This window comes from Empidonax traillii, unplaced genomic scaffold (genome assembly GCF_003031625.1).
Source record: "Empidonax traillii isolate 1590-97213 ecotype Southwest subspecies unplaced genomic scaffold, ASM303162v1 scaffold762:size303542, whole genome shotgun sequence".
Classification (NCBI taxonomy): domain Eukaryota; kingdom Metazoa; phylum Chordata; class Aves; order Passeriformes; family Tyrannidae; genus Empidonax; species Empidonax traillii.
Genome location: NW_020955955.1, coordinates 59,014 through 75,705, shown reverse-complemented (window position 1 = coordinate 75,705; position 16,692 = coordinate 59,014). Strand labels below are relative to the sequence as shown.

The 16,692-nt window shown below is 37.2% G+C and overlaps 1 protein-coding gene across 5 annotated transcripts in view; it reads left to right on the top strand.

The window, feature by feature from the left end:
- The window catches only part of ADGRG6 (adhesion G protein-coupled receptor G6), a 109,642-nt gene that overhangs the window by 47,024 nt on the left and 45,926 nt on the right, over positions 1-16,692 (top strand). For 4 of the 5 annotated variants that reach the window (XM_027901106.1, XM_027901105.1, XM_027901108.1 and 1 more), the window contains exons 5-8: positions 4,816-4,884; positions 7,931-8,014; positions 15,153-15,238; positions 16,568-16,620. In XM_027901106.1, coding sequence (XP_027756907.1) covers positions 4,816-4,884; positions 7,931-8,014; positions 15,153-15,238; positions 16,568-16,620 — 292 coding nt within the window. The remainder of the gene's footprint in view (positions 1-4,815; positions 4,885-7,930; positions 8,015-15,152; positions 15,239-16,567; positions 16,621-16,692) is intronic. The other variant, XM_027901107.1, reaches the window with a different exon arrangement.

Here is a 16,692-nt window from a genome sequence, read left to right as displayed (position 1 = left end):
GGGAGCGCTTGGTAGGCTTGTGCTGCGTGTACAGAGCCAACAAAATCAGTGACAAAACAACAATTCATATGAGACAGGAAAGTAGAAGAAAATATTAAATTAGAGGAGGCAGACAGGAAGGAAGAGTTTTAGATCAAAATCATCAGATTTTGTCTCCCTGATGATATATTATCAGTCCTTCTTTTAATTGGTAATTACTGAAGGTCTTTTTTCCTGTAGATTACTCTAGAGATAAATTCAGTACATTGTCCAACCTGTTCTCATTTCATGGCTCAGACACTTGATTCTTGTAAGTGTCCAGGTGTAACTTTTGTATATGTCTTTGTTTTTAAAGCTGGTTGACAGTTTTCTACTGGGATGAAAAAAAAATCAAGGCTGAAAACTCTTTGTTACTTTGGAAGAAAAATAATAATAACCTATAAGTAATGAATAAAATAATAATAATAATAACAATAATAATTTTTTAAAACATGTTTTGCTTAATAGCTTTATGATATTTAGATAATTATAAAATGCATAGTGGAAAATCTGAACGATGATCAGGAACAGCCTATACACATATATATTATGCTTGTAAAAATCAGCTGCTATCAAACTCTATGCCATAGAGTTTGAGCTCTCCAATAATAATGAATACATGTTGATAAAAACAAAAGCCAAAAACCCAAAGTAAACAGTTACAGATATTGCTTCTTTCTAAACCACGTGAGGTCACTTTGCATCTCATGCCCTCTCCAATTTTACCTTCTTGCTTCTCTGACATCTTATTACTTACTGGTTTAAACACAGTTTAAGAAGTGTCAGTATAAACATCTCCTGACAGAGCATCTGTCAGCACTAAGAGAGTCCTTGGTTTAGAACAGAAGCTGGCACCATTAAGACATGCTAGTTTCTGTATTTGGTAGTTCATGAGGGATTAAGGTGGCTAAAAAAGCTATCTTGCTTGCTTTATTTTTCTCAAATGAAAGCGTGACACACAATCACAGTTAGACCCACTGAGACAGATCTCAGCGTGCCTCTGCTAAAAAAAGTTAAGCAACACTTCTATAAAACCACAAGCAACGAGATACTTTCAGCCTTCTACCAGAACAAAGAAGAGACTGATCTGACTATGACTGATAAAGGCGTTCTGGACAACAAATTGTTTCTATTTCATGAGTATGAACTGATCACATAAAGAATAACTTTCCAGAAAATCTTACTCCTCTTACACTGTTATACCATGATGACTACCATAACACTTTTACCAAACAACCTACCAAGACCTCTGTAGAAGCTGCAGTCTCATTTAATTTTGACTGAAGTAGGGGTCTTGTTCTTCTTTCTGTTAAAGACTGTACAGCCCTGTGTCACAAGTGTAATATCACAGCTGTGGTCATAGAAACAGTAGACTTAGTTTCATTGCACAGCTTTATTCCTTGGGATGTCAGTGTCCAGCAGATCACTGTTTTAGAAAAAGTATATTAGTGTTTCTACTTTAAGCCCAGAAGTCTGTATAAGTCTCTTGAAATGTATCCACCTATAAGCATTGTTATTTCCTCTAAATCAGCCTATCAGAAAACTAACTCATTAGTCAGTCTTCTTCTTTCTTAGATGTTAAATCACCCTCTGTGATAAAGGCTTTCCTGAGCCAGAGTATTTCCTAAAAGAAAATACTGGATGCAATACCATTTCAAAGATGGTTACTAATCCCAGAGATTAAATTGTTAGAATTTTCTTCCCTTCTTCTCCTTGAGTAAAAGCTTCTTTGTAAAACCACCCTTCAACAGGAGAGTTGATGAGTCAGACTATCAACCATGAATAAACCACTAATGTTTGGGAGCTGACTCTGATCAGGCTTCATTTGACAGCAATGAAAGGATTTATGCAGAAAAGAGGTTTTCACACAACTCCAATAATGCTTCACCAGGAAGCAGCATGTAACTTTAAAAAAAAGCAAACCAAGCATTTAGCCATGATCTCAACATATCTGTGCCTGAATAGTGCTTATGTTTATCAAGGGGTATTATTTTCGGGGTTTTTCAGACAAAGCTTTTACAAGTAGGTTTATGGAGCATAAAAAGACTGGCAAATTGTTTCAGATAATCTTTTCCTGGTTTTACCTTTTACTAGTTTATTCCCTAGACTGTTTTCACAGCTGTGCAATCATGGTGGGGTGTTTGTGTAGGACTTGACAGAATTCTGTTTTTATTGCCATACCTTTGGACAGATTGCATTTCAAGGTATACATACACGACCTGGGTATCCAGACTAATTTTAAAACAAGTAGCCTAGGTAATGGTAGCACTGTATTGCTACTGAACACCAGTTCAGAGTTAGTGCAGGCAAAATGAGGAGCATTTAAACAACTTCTGGTTCTGATTTTCAAATCTGCATTGGCTAGACCCATAGCAGGATATGATCTACTCAGTTTAAGGATAATGTGGCAGCATGTCTGTCCATGCCTGCAATTGCATTTGTTTTATATGCATTTTATACGAGTCCTTCATTCCCAAAGGCGAAAGGAATTCTTAGTTTCTCTGTCAGATTTAACTTAGTGTGGGATGTTTCTGCCTTAGGCAGCTGGACAATTTTTCAGGCAGAGCTAATTACCCTCAGTACTGTTTATGAACAGTTGAATCAAAAAGGCTATTCCACAGGTCAGTGCATCTCATTCTGTAGAAGATGTCTCAGTGAAGTGAGAAGTTTTTTGCTGTAGGAGTGCTTGTTCCTCTCCACTGACTGTGAAGAAAGTCAATCATGACAAGCAGATACGGATGTCTGAATCTTAGACATTTGGAGTGAGATATACAACACAAAGTGCCTGTAATACAAGTCCATGGGGTTACAAGTCCTGTTGGCAAATCTGCTTCAGAGTGGGCTTCTATCTCCGTGGGTCCACAGTTGCTGCCAGGAGACTGCTCTAGCATGGGCTTCCTGTGGGGTCACAGCCTCCTTCAGGAATCCACCTCCTCCAGCGTGGGGTCCTCCATGGTCTACAGGTGGATGTCTGTTCCACCATGGACCTGCATGGGCTGCAGGCAGACAGCCTACGTCACCATGGGCTGCACCATGGGCTGCACCATGGGCTGCACCATGGGCTGCACCATGGGCTGCACCATGGGCTGCACCATGGGCTGCACCATGGGCTGCAGGGGAATCTCCACTCCAGTACCTGGAGCTCCTCCTCCCGCTCCTTTTTCACTGACCTTGGTGTCTGTGGAGTTTTGCTCCCACATATTCTCACTCCTCTCTTGGCTGTTGTGCTGTAACTTTTCCCCTTCTTAAGTCTGTTATCCCAGAGGCACTATCACTGCTGCTGACGAACTTGGCCTTGGCCGGTGGTGGATTAATTTTTGGAGCAGGGTGGCATTGTCTCCATTGGATGTAGGGGAAGCTTCTTGCAGCTTCTCACAGAACCACCCCTGTATCCTCCCTGCTGCCAAACCATTGCCATGCAAATTCAATACAACAGTCTTCTGATTTAAATATTTTGTGAAGTTGGATTGGGTGTTTTTTAGTTTCACCAGATAAAATCATAGTCTTATTTTAAATACTCACTGAAAAAAATATGAATGCCTGCAGATTTTCCAACCAGCTCTCAGGTTATTGTTCCATGAGACACAACAGGGATTAAACTTAGAGTAGGTTTTGATATTGACTGTTTAATATTAGCAAATTTATTTGGAGGTGGGGGAGGGAAGAAAGCTCATGCAGGATGTAGTACATTCACTTAGAACATCCTTTCTGGAGTTCGTAAGAAGTATACCAAGGGAGTGGATTTGCCTCTATCTCTTAAACTTTTAAAAAAGAAATTGCTGAGCTTTAATACTTGTTGAGGATCACATATATTATTCTGTTTTATATTTGTGGGCAATGCATGTAGTGGTATCTGGAGCATCATACAATTTCTGTATCAAGGGTCCATGCTTCATTTGTTCTTGCATCACAGGAAATGCTTTCTTAACTATCTTTACAAGCTGATGGATGGTGGCTGTTTAATTTTATGGAAGGAGACAACCTCATTTAGTTGATATGATTCTGAAGTGGTAAAGCAAAAGCCAAAAGGGCAACACTCTCAATAGGTTTACATTTTGCCAGTGCTCCATGGTCCCATTATTTTCAACACAGTGTGCAAAGGTGGCTGTATCTGCAGCTGAACTTCTGGGATACACAAACTGCAGTTAATTCAGTTGTGCTAGTTCTTTTTCTGTAGCCATTCTTACGTGCCCTGTTTTTGCCTCCAGATCATAAAAGTGTATGGTTGTTGTTATGAATAATTCTGTAGAGATACAGACTTATAACATTATCTGTTTATAAATCATGCATACCAGAATATTAATCACACCCATGCCCTGGGCAGAGAAACAAGTTTAATTACCTTTTATCTGGCTGGTGTCTGTCACAGGCAGATTACTCAGAATTGTGTGGTGGGTAACCCGTGCTACAGGAACAGAGTGTAGTTGCTCGTCCAAGGCAGGGGTTGTTACTCACAAAGATTGCATAAATCCTATGGCCATACTGAACCTTTGCTTAAACTCATTTCACACAGTACATGCAAACTGCATTCCTTTAATGTGATGTTATCTGGTGAAAGCTCAGAAAACCATGGGAGGATACATAAGTGACTGTAACTTGCAAGTCAGCGGGGTTTTTAAGGATCCTGCAGTGGAAACAGAAAATGAAAACACATGAAGTCTTAGAGGCAGTGTCAGTTTTGCCACTGAGAGAAATTAGGAAGAGGACTGCACTGAATGATATCATATATTATCAGACATGACAGCTTTATGCCCAGTAGCCAACCCTTTCTAAATTATTTACTTTCTTCTTTTAAAGGCTCATATCTAATTCCCTCTTCTTCAATTGAACCAACCAGCTGTGCAAACCTAGGAAGCCTTTGCCAAGGTAAGAAGCCCGGGTCCTTTTCACACTTTCGTCTTTGGGAAATCCTGAGGTTTTTTATTCCATTTCTTTTTTATTATTGTTTCCAAAAGGGTCAGTGGCAATTAAAAATAGCAAGGAAAGGAATTCTATAGTCTCATGAAGTGTGTGGTTGTCCTGTATGTACAATATGTAGAAAAAATGTGATCACCCCCTTGATAATACATTTTGCAAATAGCCTCCATTATATCAAAACTGAATTAATTGACTGCTTTCATTTCTTTCTCCACCTCTTTTCCTCCTGCACATTTTGACAGTAAAATATTAACCAGTGGGTTAACCACCAGAAGTAGGTACATCTCTAAATAAAAAATGAGCAGATGGAAATAAAGGAACTGGCTCTTATTCAGGGTTTTTTTCAATAAACTATTTTGAGGCTAGATACATTGAGATTAGCAGGTTAAAAAATCAACATTAAACTGCAAAATCCAGTAGCTGTTAGTTAATGAACCACATGCTACAGCACTTAGTGATGGTTTAATAATGTAAAAATCACCACATATAAGAATTTATTAGGTGTCTTTAAAGGTCAGCTTAGCTGAATGCAAGGAGTGGGTGAACCCTGAAGATTTCCATGTCACGTGAATCAGTGGACATGCAAGGATAGTTAATTCATTCTGTTCTCCTTAGATGCTGAAGTTCCGTAGAAAGTGCTTTAGATGAACAACATCAATCCATTTCCACAACACCTTCGTTAACACAATGCTGATAACATGTTGGCCTTTAATGTTAAACTTTAATCACAGCAGCAATTGCACCAAAAATGTCTAGCTTTTCTGGACAAATGGTGGAAGAAGGAGACAGGAGAGAATAAAATATAAGAGGGGAAGAGGAAGTCTGAGAACTTTTTCAAAACCAATATTAAAAGTAAAGCAGATTAGGTCAAATATAAAAGGGAAAATGTACTCTTCTTGGAAAGCCAGTAAGGGATCTGTGTTATTCTTCAGTGTACTTTTCCCAGATTTTCCTGAGGTAAATTTGGTTCAAGTTCTTGAAGCATAGTGTACTGGTCTCCACAGGGAAAGTGAAATGCCGTTAATGTTCATAATCAGATTTCAGACAGTAATTTTCAGGCATCATATGCACAAAGCACAGTGTGCTAATACTACCACTCAAATACTTGGGTAAATGAGGCATCCTCAATTATTCAGTATTAGTCTTTTTATATGTAAAGGGTAATAAAGCCACCATATAAATAACTTTGTATATTGTCTTGGAAGAGCTCTGAGTGTTTTCCTACATCAAAGTGGCACAATATGAAAGGAAGAGACTATCATTACGTCAGCTAATATGGCTGCAGAAATGGGCACACTTTCATCAAAACAAGCCTGCTTTTCTGAAAGCTTTATCCTTTTTTCCAGCTTTATTAACTTGTCTAGTAGAAGATATTGCCCCAATAAAAGGTGCTGCCTTTCAAACTTGCCTCTCTTAACTTCTTAAGCCATCATATATTCAATAAAACTGAGTATTTTCACCAAGGTACTACTCTTTCCTTCTATAAGAAGTGTTTGGTAAAGTGTCCCTTGTGTTCGGTTCATCAGTTTGGAATAAGATGCCAGATCAGATTTACCCCATTCAGCACCATCATCATTATTGTAATAATCACAAAAATCTTAAAAAGATGTTTATTTCTGTCAACACTGTAGGCTTTCTCTAAACTGAGAGGCAAGTTTGGATTCTTTTTTTGTTTGTTTGTTGTGTGCTGTGCAATAACACCAGGAAAAAAGTTTGTGGATGCCAAATCAGCTACAATCTGATGAAAGCTGTTTTCTCTGTTATGCTTAGTAAATATTTTCATTCATTAGGAAATACCAGCATTAACTGGAAGATACAATCTATTAGAAGCCTTATGATTTGTTTCTCAGACAATATAGCTCTGAGGTTTCATGAGAGAAGAGCTTTTTTCATATTACAGGGTGTCACTTTATATGCTTACTTTCCCAGTTATAACCTGTTTGCTTCTGTGTGAAACTTCTCTTTCCCTCATTGTCTTGTCTCACTGAAATCTGAACATGAACCTACTCTCTAAGTTATGACTTGAATTTATGACTTTCAGACTCAGAAGTTTAGGTAAATCAACATAACAAAACATTTAAAAATGCAATTTCTTGTCCAAAATACAATTGTTTAACCTTTCCAGGTTGTTTCTTGGTGAAAATGATCCAAAACCATGTAACATTTGGGATTTTACCATACCAACCATCAGATTTTAACCAAGAGTTTTCAGGAAAAAAGTCAATCTCTCAGTGAGTGGATCTGCATTCCCTGGGAGTTACTGGACAAAATTAAATTATTTCCCAGATCATTATTTGAAAATTGATTGCCATGACCTTTGAATTCCTTTAGCACAAATATCCTCCCAGTCTACTGTGGGGGAAATTCGCAGTTTTGGCCCCCCCCCTCTAATTTTGAAAAGTGTCCAACTGGTTTCCAGAATTGTTTGGGGTGACTCCTGTTGGTGTCAGAGGGAACAGTACAGCTGAGCTCCTACATCACACTTTCAAAATATATATTCTTCTTCACCTATTTCAACTCTGATTTCAGTTCTCTTTTTAGTTTGGAGTTCGACAGAATTAATTAGATCCTTATATGAATGTTTCTGTTTCTCATTTGTTTGTCATATTCAGTCTTTGAGTAGGGACAATGATTCTTTTAACAGGCAGTAAGTGCATGCATCTTCAAACTTATTTCTAGTCTTTACCCAGCTGTTTCGATCTAAAGCCCTCATAAGAGGATTTTGAGTTTATGAAAGCAGTACAGGACCGATCTTGCAAACTTTACACTGGCAAAACTCCCAGTGAAGTCAGTGGAAGTGAAGATTGCAGGATTGGGGCCTCAGTTCATATCTATTCATCACTTTGCGCGGAAAAAATAATGTGTTTATTTAACATTTATGGCATTGTGTGTAGATGGTTTCATTTTACATGGTCATGCATTGTTCCCATTTTGTCTTACCTTATTAACATTCATATTTCATTCAAGTTCACCTCTTTCTCATCTTTATTACCAGCTACTGTAAATGCTACTACTCCTACACCACCCACTGTCACCACTAACATGCCCGATACTAATAGAAACGATAAGCCAAACAATGGTAAGAAATCCTGTGTTACATTTTTCCTTGTACTGTGTGTAAAGCAAATTTGTTGTATTTTAAGGTGTGTTTTTCCTAGTGTCATAATGTCAAGGGTCATGTCTCAGTTCTGATCTCATTTATGCTGAAATAAATCAGGATTAACTTCACTGGACTATGTCAGAATGGTGCAAATGAGAATAGAACCAAACTCAGTGTTTATTTGTATGTTTACCTGGCTCTTCTATGAAAGGGGTTAATTTTGTGTTACCCATTGTATCTACCTATGCAAAGATTAAAGGAAGGGAGAGGGATTGTTGAAAAGGGTCTGAAAAGAACTGTGCTGTTGCAGTGTTTCAAGGCTGCAGATTGTGTGGCTCCCGCTTGCACAGCCAGGGTGGTAGTATGCTTGGATTGTCTGTTCCTCACTAGTCAGGCGCAGGAGCCAAGTGGAACCATTCCTATGGAGCAAAGCCACTTCCACTGAGTCAACAGGAATCTTTCCACTGACTTCAAGAAGAGCTGGATCAGACTTTACTAGGGAAAATGTTGACAGTATCAGATATCGTTTACTTTTCATTTAGAAAGATTAAGGGAAAAAATAAGGTAGTAAATGAGCCTATTATTAGCACAGGATTAAAGCCAGGATTTCTTTTGAGGTTTTCTCAAATTCTATGATATCACTGTCTCCTAAAGACTGAGCATCATTTTGTGAGGTGCTGCTAAAATATTTATTCGTACGTTAAAGATGGTTGTTAAACATTATTAACAACACAGAGATAGATTTGTGTAATTTTCATCTGAGGCCTAAAGAATTTTTTTTTTTTTAAGATTTATTTATTCAGTGTGCTCCACAGAAATAAATTAGAATCTGAGTGTTTTTTGTTGTTTGGTTTTTAGCTTGTTTGGTTTTGAGGTTTTTTTCCCCAATGCATCGGTTGTGACTGTAGGATTTAAAACTCTTGGAGCATTTTTTCTTTTGGCAGATCATTTATTGTATGTTGGCAATCAGGCAGTGCAGTACACAATGTGAAAGAATTTATCTGAATCCAGACTCTTTGGATTAAGTAAGCTGTAAAAGTGAGAAGAAAATATTAAAAATTTCTTGCAAGTTGTGTTTGTTTACTTTTTGTGGGTCCACTCTCTCTATGTTCACCATGAGCAGTTACTCTGATTTTTTTAGAAAAAGAAATCAAATCTCATTAATGTTAATATGAATAAAAATTGGACAATTTTTATGGCTTTCTGTGGCTTTGAAATGTCCAAGGAAAAGTAGGAAGACTAAGAAAATAAGCCAAATTCACCTATGGTAGAAGCACAATAAACTTTCACTCAACTAACTGGCATCATTTCCCACTCTTGGTAAGCTGATTTTTAGACCAAGAGCAGATAGCAAAGAATATATACATTACATATACTTTCTTTAATCCAATAACTGTGTGGCTTACTGCAGACAGACCTGCAGGAATTCAGACTTCCTGCTACACTTATCTTCAGAATGAAGAGAAATTCACCTGAATTCTCCCATTCACCACCATAGTGGCATCAAGAGTCTAAGATAGAAGGGGTCAAAACCATAGCAATTATCTCAACCCCAGTTACTTGGCCAGTGAAACAAAGGCCTCTATGTTTCAGTAAAAACTCCGCAGATGAGAACCCTGAGAGAAAAAAATCCATACAGCTTGTTTCTTCCAACTCTGTCCACGTCAGCTTCTTCTGAGACCCACAGTGAAACCTTGGCTGCTTTTACAGAAAAAAACAACCTAGACAATACTGTGATGGAATGGTATTTTCATTTGCCAAATGAAAATATTTTGAATTATTCTAGAAGTGCATTTCATGGCACTTCTTATGCAATAGATGCAGTTACAGAGCCTTCTGTGAATGCAGCAGTTCCTCTTCTTCACAGTTGAAGTCCTAATGCAGAGCTAGCATGCACTTTGACAGATGGACTAGGTCACTCTGACTCTGAACCAGTGTTCTGCTCTCCTGTTAGCAGCAGCAGCACTGCTTACAAACACAAAAAAGAAACTGTGTAGATTTTGTCCTCCAACAGCAACACAACCAATTTCATGCGTGTCTTGGAGCCTGTGAACTGTTGGAATGAGACTGTATTTCATCATCACATCACCTCTGACATTAAAGAAGACAGACATCATTCTTCTTCTAGCTTTCCTATACAATCTATGGAGGAGAAATCACCATTCCAAAAAAGTAGGCTAGATTGGCTAGACTTGGCACCTGGAAATCTTTCCATGGAAATGATAGAAGGCAATGCTGATAGGAAAACTTTTTCTATGTTAGCAGCAAACAGTGCATATCAGTTTAGAATATCTATGTATATTAAGGAACATCACTCAGGAGGCATTACAAATTTAATCTCTGTAGACACTCCATGTGGAAACCCAACATACACAAAATTTATGCCCAACATCCAACTGACAAGTTCAGTCCTAGGACCCAGTAGAGGGCTACTAACATTGTCAGCGTGTCTGGTAGGGCCAGGCTGCACAAGCTCAGCAGTTAAGTGTGTTGTGATGACCCTGCCTGTTTATCAGCAAGTTGACTGACACATATTTGGAAAATGACAACATATTTAAATCTAATGGTAATTACTGGCTTCATTATTTACAACATCCATACTTTCAAAAGCCCAGCAAGACCATCAGAAATGGTGTACTGGAGAACAATTTAGATGCATTTCATGATAGTAATGAAAATGAAGAGTCACCATTTTCCATATTAGAACCAGAGAACGTGAATCCGGTTGGCAACTACTGGAACTTAGGTTACTTGGATTTTCCAACAAAATATGTAGATATTTCCCCCCTCTTTAAGAGCAAGTTTCTGGACTGTTTCCCATCATTTGGAAGAAGCACTTCAAGTGTTTTCTGGGGAGCCATCAGAAAATCAGTGGTTCTCAATATACTACTTTCTTCTCCGACAGAGAGATTGCTGTCCATTAGTTCATGTGCTAAGTCTGACAGTAGCTTTCAGCAAACATCTGCTATTAGATTATTAGGGCACAAAGCTGAAGAAATTGATTTCTCTAGTCATGTATCAGCTTTGGAAAAACAAATTTTCAGATAATTTATTCCAGGTATTTCAAAAAGAATTTCAGAAAGTAATGGCAGGACAATATCACAATTGCACTCAGCGATGAACTTTTCAAACCCTACCATGACTTCCAGCAGTGAACTTTATTTTGACTTTCCTTTTCTTTCCCTGGAAGCACCTTTCAGTCAATCCTCTGTATGGGTACAGGTAGGTCCTTTTGATGAGGTACTTGAAAACTCCACAGAAAAATTGCTATTTGATAGTTTGCAAATACAAATTCGAATTGACATAGTAAGTGATCATACCAGCATGACCTTCCTAAACAACAGGCGTCAGCCTGTTTCTGTCCTTCCAGCATATTCAGGAACCCAGCCTTCTGGTTCAAGGGATTTCCAAACTCCTTTCTTGATCAGTACACCGGGGACTCTGGTTACTTGCATGGTTAAGAGTTTGATAAGCAGTACAGGAACACACGGAACATCATAGTCTCAAAGTCTTTCAGAGAATGATGCTGTAACAAATACAATTGATAAAGCAAGAAGTGAAGTTCAAATAGATGCAGATCTTTTTTTTAAAAAAAAATCAGTTCAATGAGTTCTGACTTTGTTCTAATGACATTGTCTTTGGAATTAAGGCACCTTCTTCATGCAGACTCAAAATTCAGAGTCAGTGTACCTCCTAACAGCTACTCCACACCTCCATTCCCACAAAATTTGCAGAACTATCTTCTTTTCTCCAAGCCTGATTCCTCAGTGGGATATAGAAGACTTAAGCTTTCCAACAACAGAGATACTGAGAAGTTATCAAACTTTTTTAGGACAAAACTCCATTGAAAATCAAGTGGACATTCTCTCTATGGGCAGAAGAACAAGAATTTATTGACAATAATGAAGACATAAGGGATTTTGCTGTTTTGAGACCAACAAACGTATTGAGGATTTCTGAATGGGATTCAAAAAGGGAGGTGTATGGATCCTTCAGCAAGGGCAGAGAAGGAATGTCTTATCTGAATATTGGTACTGTCCATGTCTTGGATTTTGAAAATGCTGATTATGCATGTTTTGCAAATCGCTCTTCTACTTTGGAGTCATCCAGTACTGCAGTAATGACTGATGTGATACCTCTACCATTTTCATAGAGTTGCTATTCAGCACAGAGAGACCATTTTGACAGGCACTCTGACAAGAGCTGCTGCAGTAGCCATCAGTTGCTCTCTCATGCAGTCCCAAACACCAGTTTCTGCTGAAACATACCATCAGTTATCAGTTTCAGCACATGTTCATTCCTTGGCCAATTTATCATCTGGGACAAGCCAAAACAGCACCCCTTACCCACCACTGAATCAACTTACTAGCTGTGCTGCACTCCGTTTGTCTTGGTTATGTGTCTCCTTCAGTGACCCTGGCTGCTTGTGTCGACCTGAGGTCACCTACAGTATATCAAGCCATTAGATTAGTTAGATGTAGAAAAAGCCCAGCATCATGTTATCTATTAGATATTCAGTTTGTAGAATGAACATAGAAGTAGCTGTCTTTCATCATTTAGATATATGTCAATTTAACATCTGAAGATGTTTTGGAATAATAATTTAATTGCAATAGAAGGGAATTTGTAACATCTTAGTGATAGTATATGTCATTAACATGATTTCTAATATTTATGTACTTCTCTAAAACAGCTTTCTTGACACTGTGAGGATAATGTATTGGTTGCCACATATTTTATATAATTTTATGACATTTTATTGGTTAGGACTGTATGAATGTTTTTCCCTAACATGTTTTTTAGGAATTTGCTTTCAAAAATCAAAGATTTTTTTAAAAAGCAATTTTATTTAGTCAAATTTAGCTAATTTGCCTGACAGAATTTAAAGAAAAATAGTGATATTTCATTGATTTTTATATTTTTGTAGTTGGTGATGGGGGTGGGGAGAATTGATGTTGTCTTTTTTTTTTTTTCAAATTGTCTTTGGCTACTTTTCATCAATTTTGTACCCATATTGTCTTTTTCAGTCAGCATTTTGAGGTGGGATTTCCACAGTTTAATGTGGAGAGTGAGAAATAATTTTTAGTTTTTACTATCAACCACTGCAATCTCCTGAGAGTGTTTTAAAATATAGATTAGTTCTTTGTTCTCGTTCTTTTTTTCACTTCATTAAAACCATGCTTTGAGTCACTATCTGGTGGAGATCTCCAAGCTATTGACTATTTTGTACTTACTATGTTTGATTTTAAATATACTTTTCATATTCCTATATTGAGGTGGTTTTGTCCATATGCATGATTATCTGAATAAGGTTATAAAATATATATGTATAATTATATATGAATGTGTCAGATTATATATAATGAACGCTTTCTATATGTGTGTAGCTGTATAGCACATGTGCATTATAGATTTAAAACTGAATATGTGTATATACAGAGATATATACATATAAATGAGATCCAGGTCTTGAGTGTTTTCAACCTGTGCAAAGTCCAATTTTCTACTTCCAAAGACTTAATTTTTCATCTTTTTTTTTTTTTTAATTTGAAACTATCACAGCAATAATATAAAAGTAAAATACATTTTCAGATTGAAGTGTACACCAAATTTATGTATCTCCTGAGTTAAGGGAGGAAAAAAAGACATTAAATCAAAAAACAAGTTCATTCTACTCATATATAAAATTTAATCATAGCTTACCAAAGAAGGTAACTAGTAAACCATCTTCCTTAGTATTTTATCATAGAAGAATTTTCATACTAATCTCAGTGTTCATATGATTAATTCCATATTGAAAAGAAAGAACAATACTCAAGCTATCTCATGAATAGGATAGTAACCAATGAATGTACAATTAAATTGGAAAATGCTGGCTTCAGATTTTCTTTCCAGATACTTCTGTTTCAAGCTCTTGTAGAATAGTTATCTACGAAGTTGTAAAATTATGATGTTTGCTCCAGTTAGAATTAAAGGTCTTTTATTTAGATTCAGAAAGATAGAGCAGTTCCTTTACAGTCGGAGGCAGAAAGGGATTTCTGTATAATTATTGTCATGCCCTGTTCTGTCCTGTGTAGTGTCTCTGTAAGATTTGCAGAGGATTATATGAATACACGTGTCTGTGATCAAGACCCACAACTTTGTTTGGTAACAGCCCTGAACCAAGCCATGCCACACATGCACATACATGCAAGTGAATTCATCCAGAAGTTCCTAAACCTCCCCCACATCCTGGGAAATTTTATTCAGCTAGAGCTTACAGACTTTTTAGTAGCTTAATGAAAAAAAAGTGACTTGTGAGAAGTACAGACTTTTGGCACACAGCATAACCATGAAATGATTTGATGTTATTTATTAGATGTAAAATCTTGTAATGCTGCCTACCCACTCATGAGCTTAAAGAGAATTTATATTTGCCCAGTGACATTTCAAAACAGCTTTCTGAATATAAAATTGCACCAAGCCAAGTGTTACACATTTTGTGACTGCAAGATGGTTTGTTCAGCTGCCGGTTTTGTAAAGCTAATGTGAGTTCATCTACTCTCTGGCCATCACCAGGCCTGAGACCAAGACTGTGCTTTGGAAACAAGAACTGTATATCACTTCTCACACCTAGTCCAATGTCCTCAGTTAATTTGTTAGTTTTAATTGATGAGTTTCATCTGCTCTCACAAAGTTTTAAATGTAACCTTCAGTGATTCAATTCTGAATTATAACAATATGACTTAGAGCAGTATTTATCTGCTTTTACAAATTTCATTAATTATAATAGTTTTTTAATTCGTGGCACTTTTACAATATTGCTTTTACACACCACATTAGAGGTATATGCAAAATAATATTTTTATATACGTTGTCTGTGAATTTCCATGTCACATTTCAAATGTCTCTGAAAATATGAAAGGGGAGGGAACTCTTGTCAAAATCAACAGGACTAGTGAGAATGGTCCCTGCAGGCCTCGTTCACTTTAAACTTTATAATGCCAACAAGAGCCTGAGGTGTCCTTGTATATGAGGTTCAGCCTAATCTTTATATTAATCATGAAACTAAAGTCTCATTATTAGAAAGGTACATTTTCTCAGTTTCTAACATTATAATACTGTTTTTAATGGACAGGTGGGCTATTCTACAGGATATCTATAACTGTCTTTAGTTCCAACTCCAACTCAGTGTCAAAAGTACATGACGTCATTGCAGAATGGGTAAGTTTTCTTTCTTATGTGATTATATATATGAAGCCAGTGCATCAGTGTTATCAGTTGGAAAAGGAAAAAACCAGGCTGCCAAATAAACTGTTAATATGTGTTCCCTAAATATTTTTCTATTACTGATTTGTGCAGTAGTGAATTCAGCTCTGTCGAACTGGGGCTCTTCAGTTCTATCGATAAAATTTTGGAATGTCTCCACTTCTTAAGGAATGCAGATAATCGGTGAGATTTTGAAAAGTATGGAGAAATCAGAATTGTTCACTGAAAGTAATAGATGTCTGAGTTCCAACACCACTGTACAGGACAAAATTCTTCTGTCCAAATGCTAATGTGGTTTTGAAGTTATATGGTGAAAGAAATTATTAAAAAAGCCAGGCAGTGCTGATCTTTGTGAGGCAATAAACTTTTCCAGTTTATCCTCATGTTCTCTACTTCAGAAGGCTTCTGCCATGGGTCAGTTGCTAAGGATTCTAGTAGTGTCTGGGTTTTCAACCCATTTTAGTAGGCATAAGCTCCTTTTTGGGCCCTCCAGGTGGAGGATTCTTGAAGTTCTTGTCTCTGAGAGTTCTTCCTGTCTGAATAGAGATATTCTCTGTTCTTATGACAGTTCACATAGTCACACTCACACAATTTGTAAATAGTCTTTATACAGCTAGTTACATGAAAATATATCATGAATATATGGAAACTATTCTTTATTTTTCTTTTAATAAACCTGGAGCTTTCAGAAGCTAGAGAAACCACCTATAGTAATCTACAAATCAGAAATGCAGTCATCCACACCTGCCAAGGTTGTTCTCTTAGCATCAGTAGCCAGGCAGAGTACTTAAATTGCCTGAGCCAAAGAATATAGAAAGGTGTCACTTTGCCCTAGCAGAGTATGCAAAAGTGTGTCTTGAGAGGAAATCCGAGCAGCTACTGTGGTCTCAGAATAAGTAGTACAAAGGTCTGAAAAGAACATCATCACAAGTTTGAAGACTGGCAGGTGAAAATTTACCTGAAGTCTATTTTTATCAAAGTGTTCCTGAGAATTTAAGAGGGGAGAAAAGGAAAAGGTCAGTATCCTGTGCACTCACCTATTCACTGTGTCATGACCATATAGAGATTTCCTTCTGTCTATAAAAAAGGCCACATTTCTCACTACCAGTTGTACATGTAATACAACATTCACCTCACTGAAATTTGAGAGTGTTGTCTTTGCTTTGCAAAACTGAAGGGGATTTCTCAAGGGGCAGAAGGGTGAAATTCTAACTGTGCCTTAAGCAACAAAGAGCCCCATTAACATCTCACTGTTCATATGATCAATGTCTTCCTGTTTTTCAGCTGAACCGTACTTTCCAGAACTGGAATTACACTGTATATGTGGTCAACATCAGGTAAACTAAGGAGGAAGATGTTTATGCTGTATTCCTTTGGAGAATTAGCCCGATCTAATTAATTAGCCCACT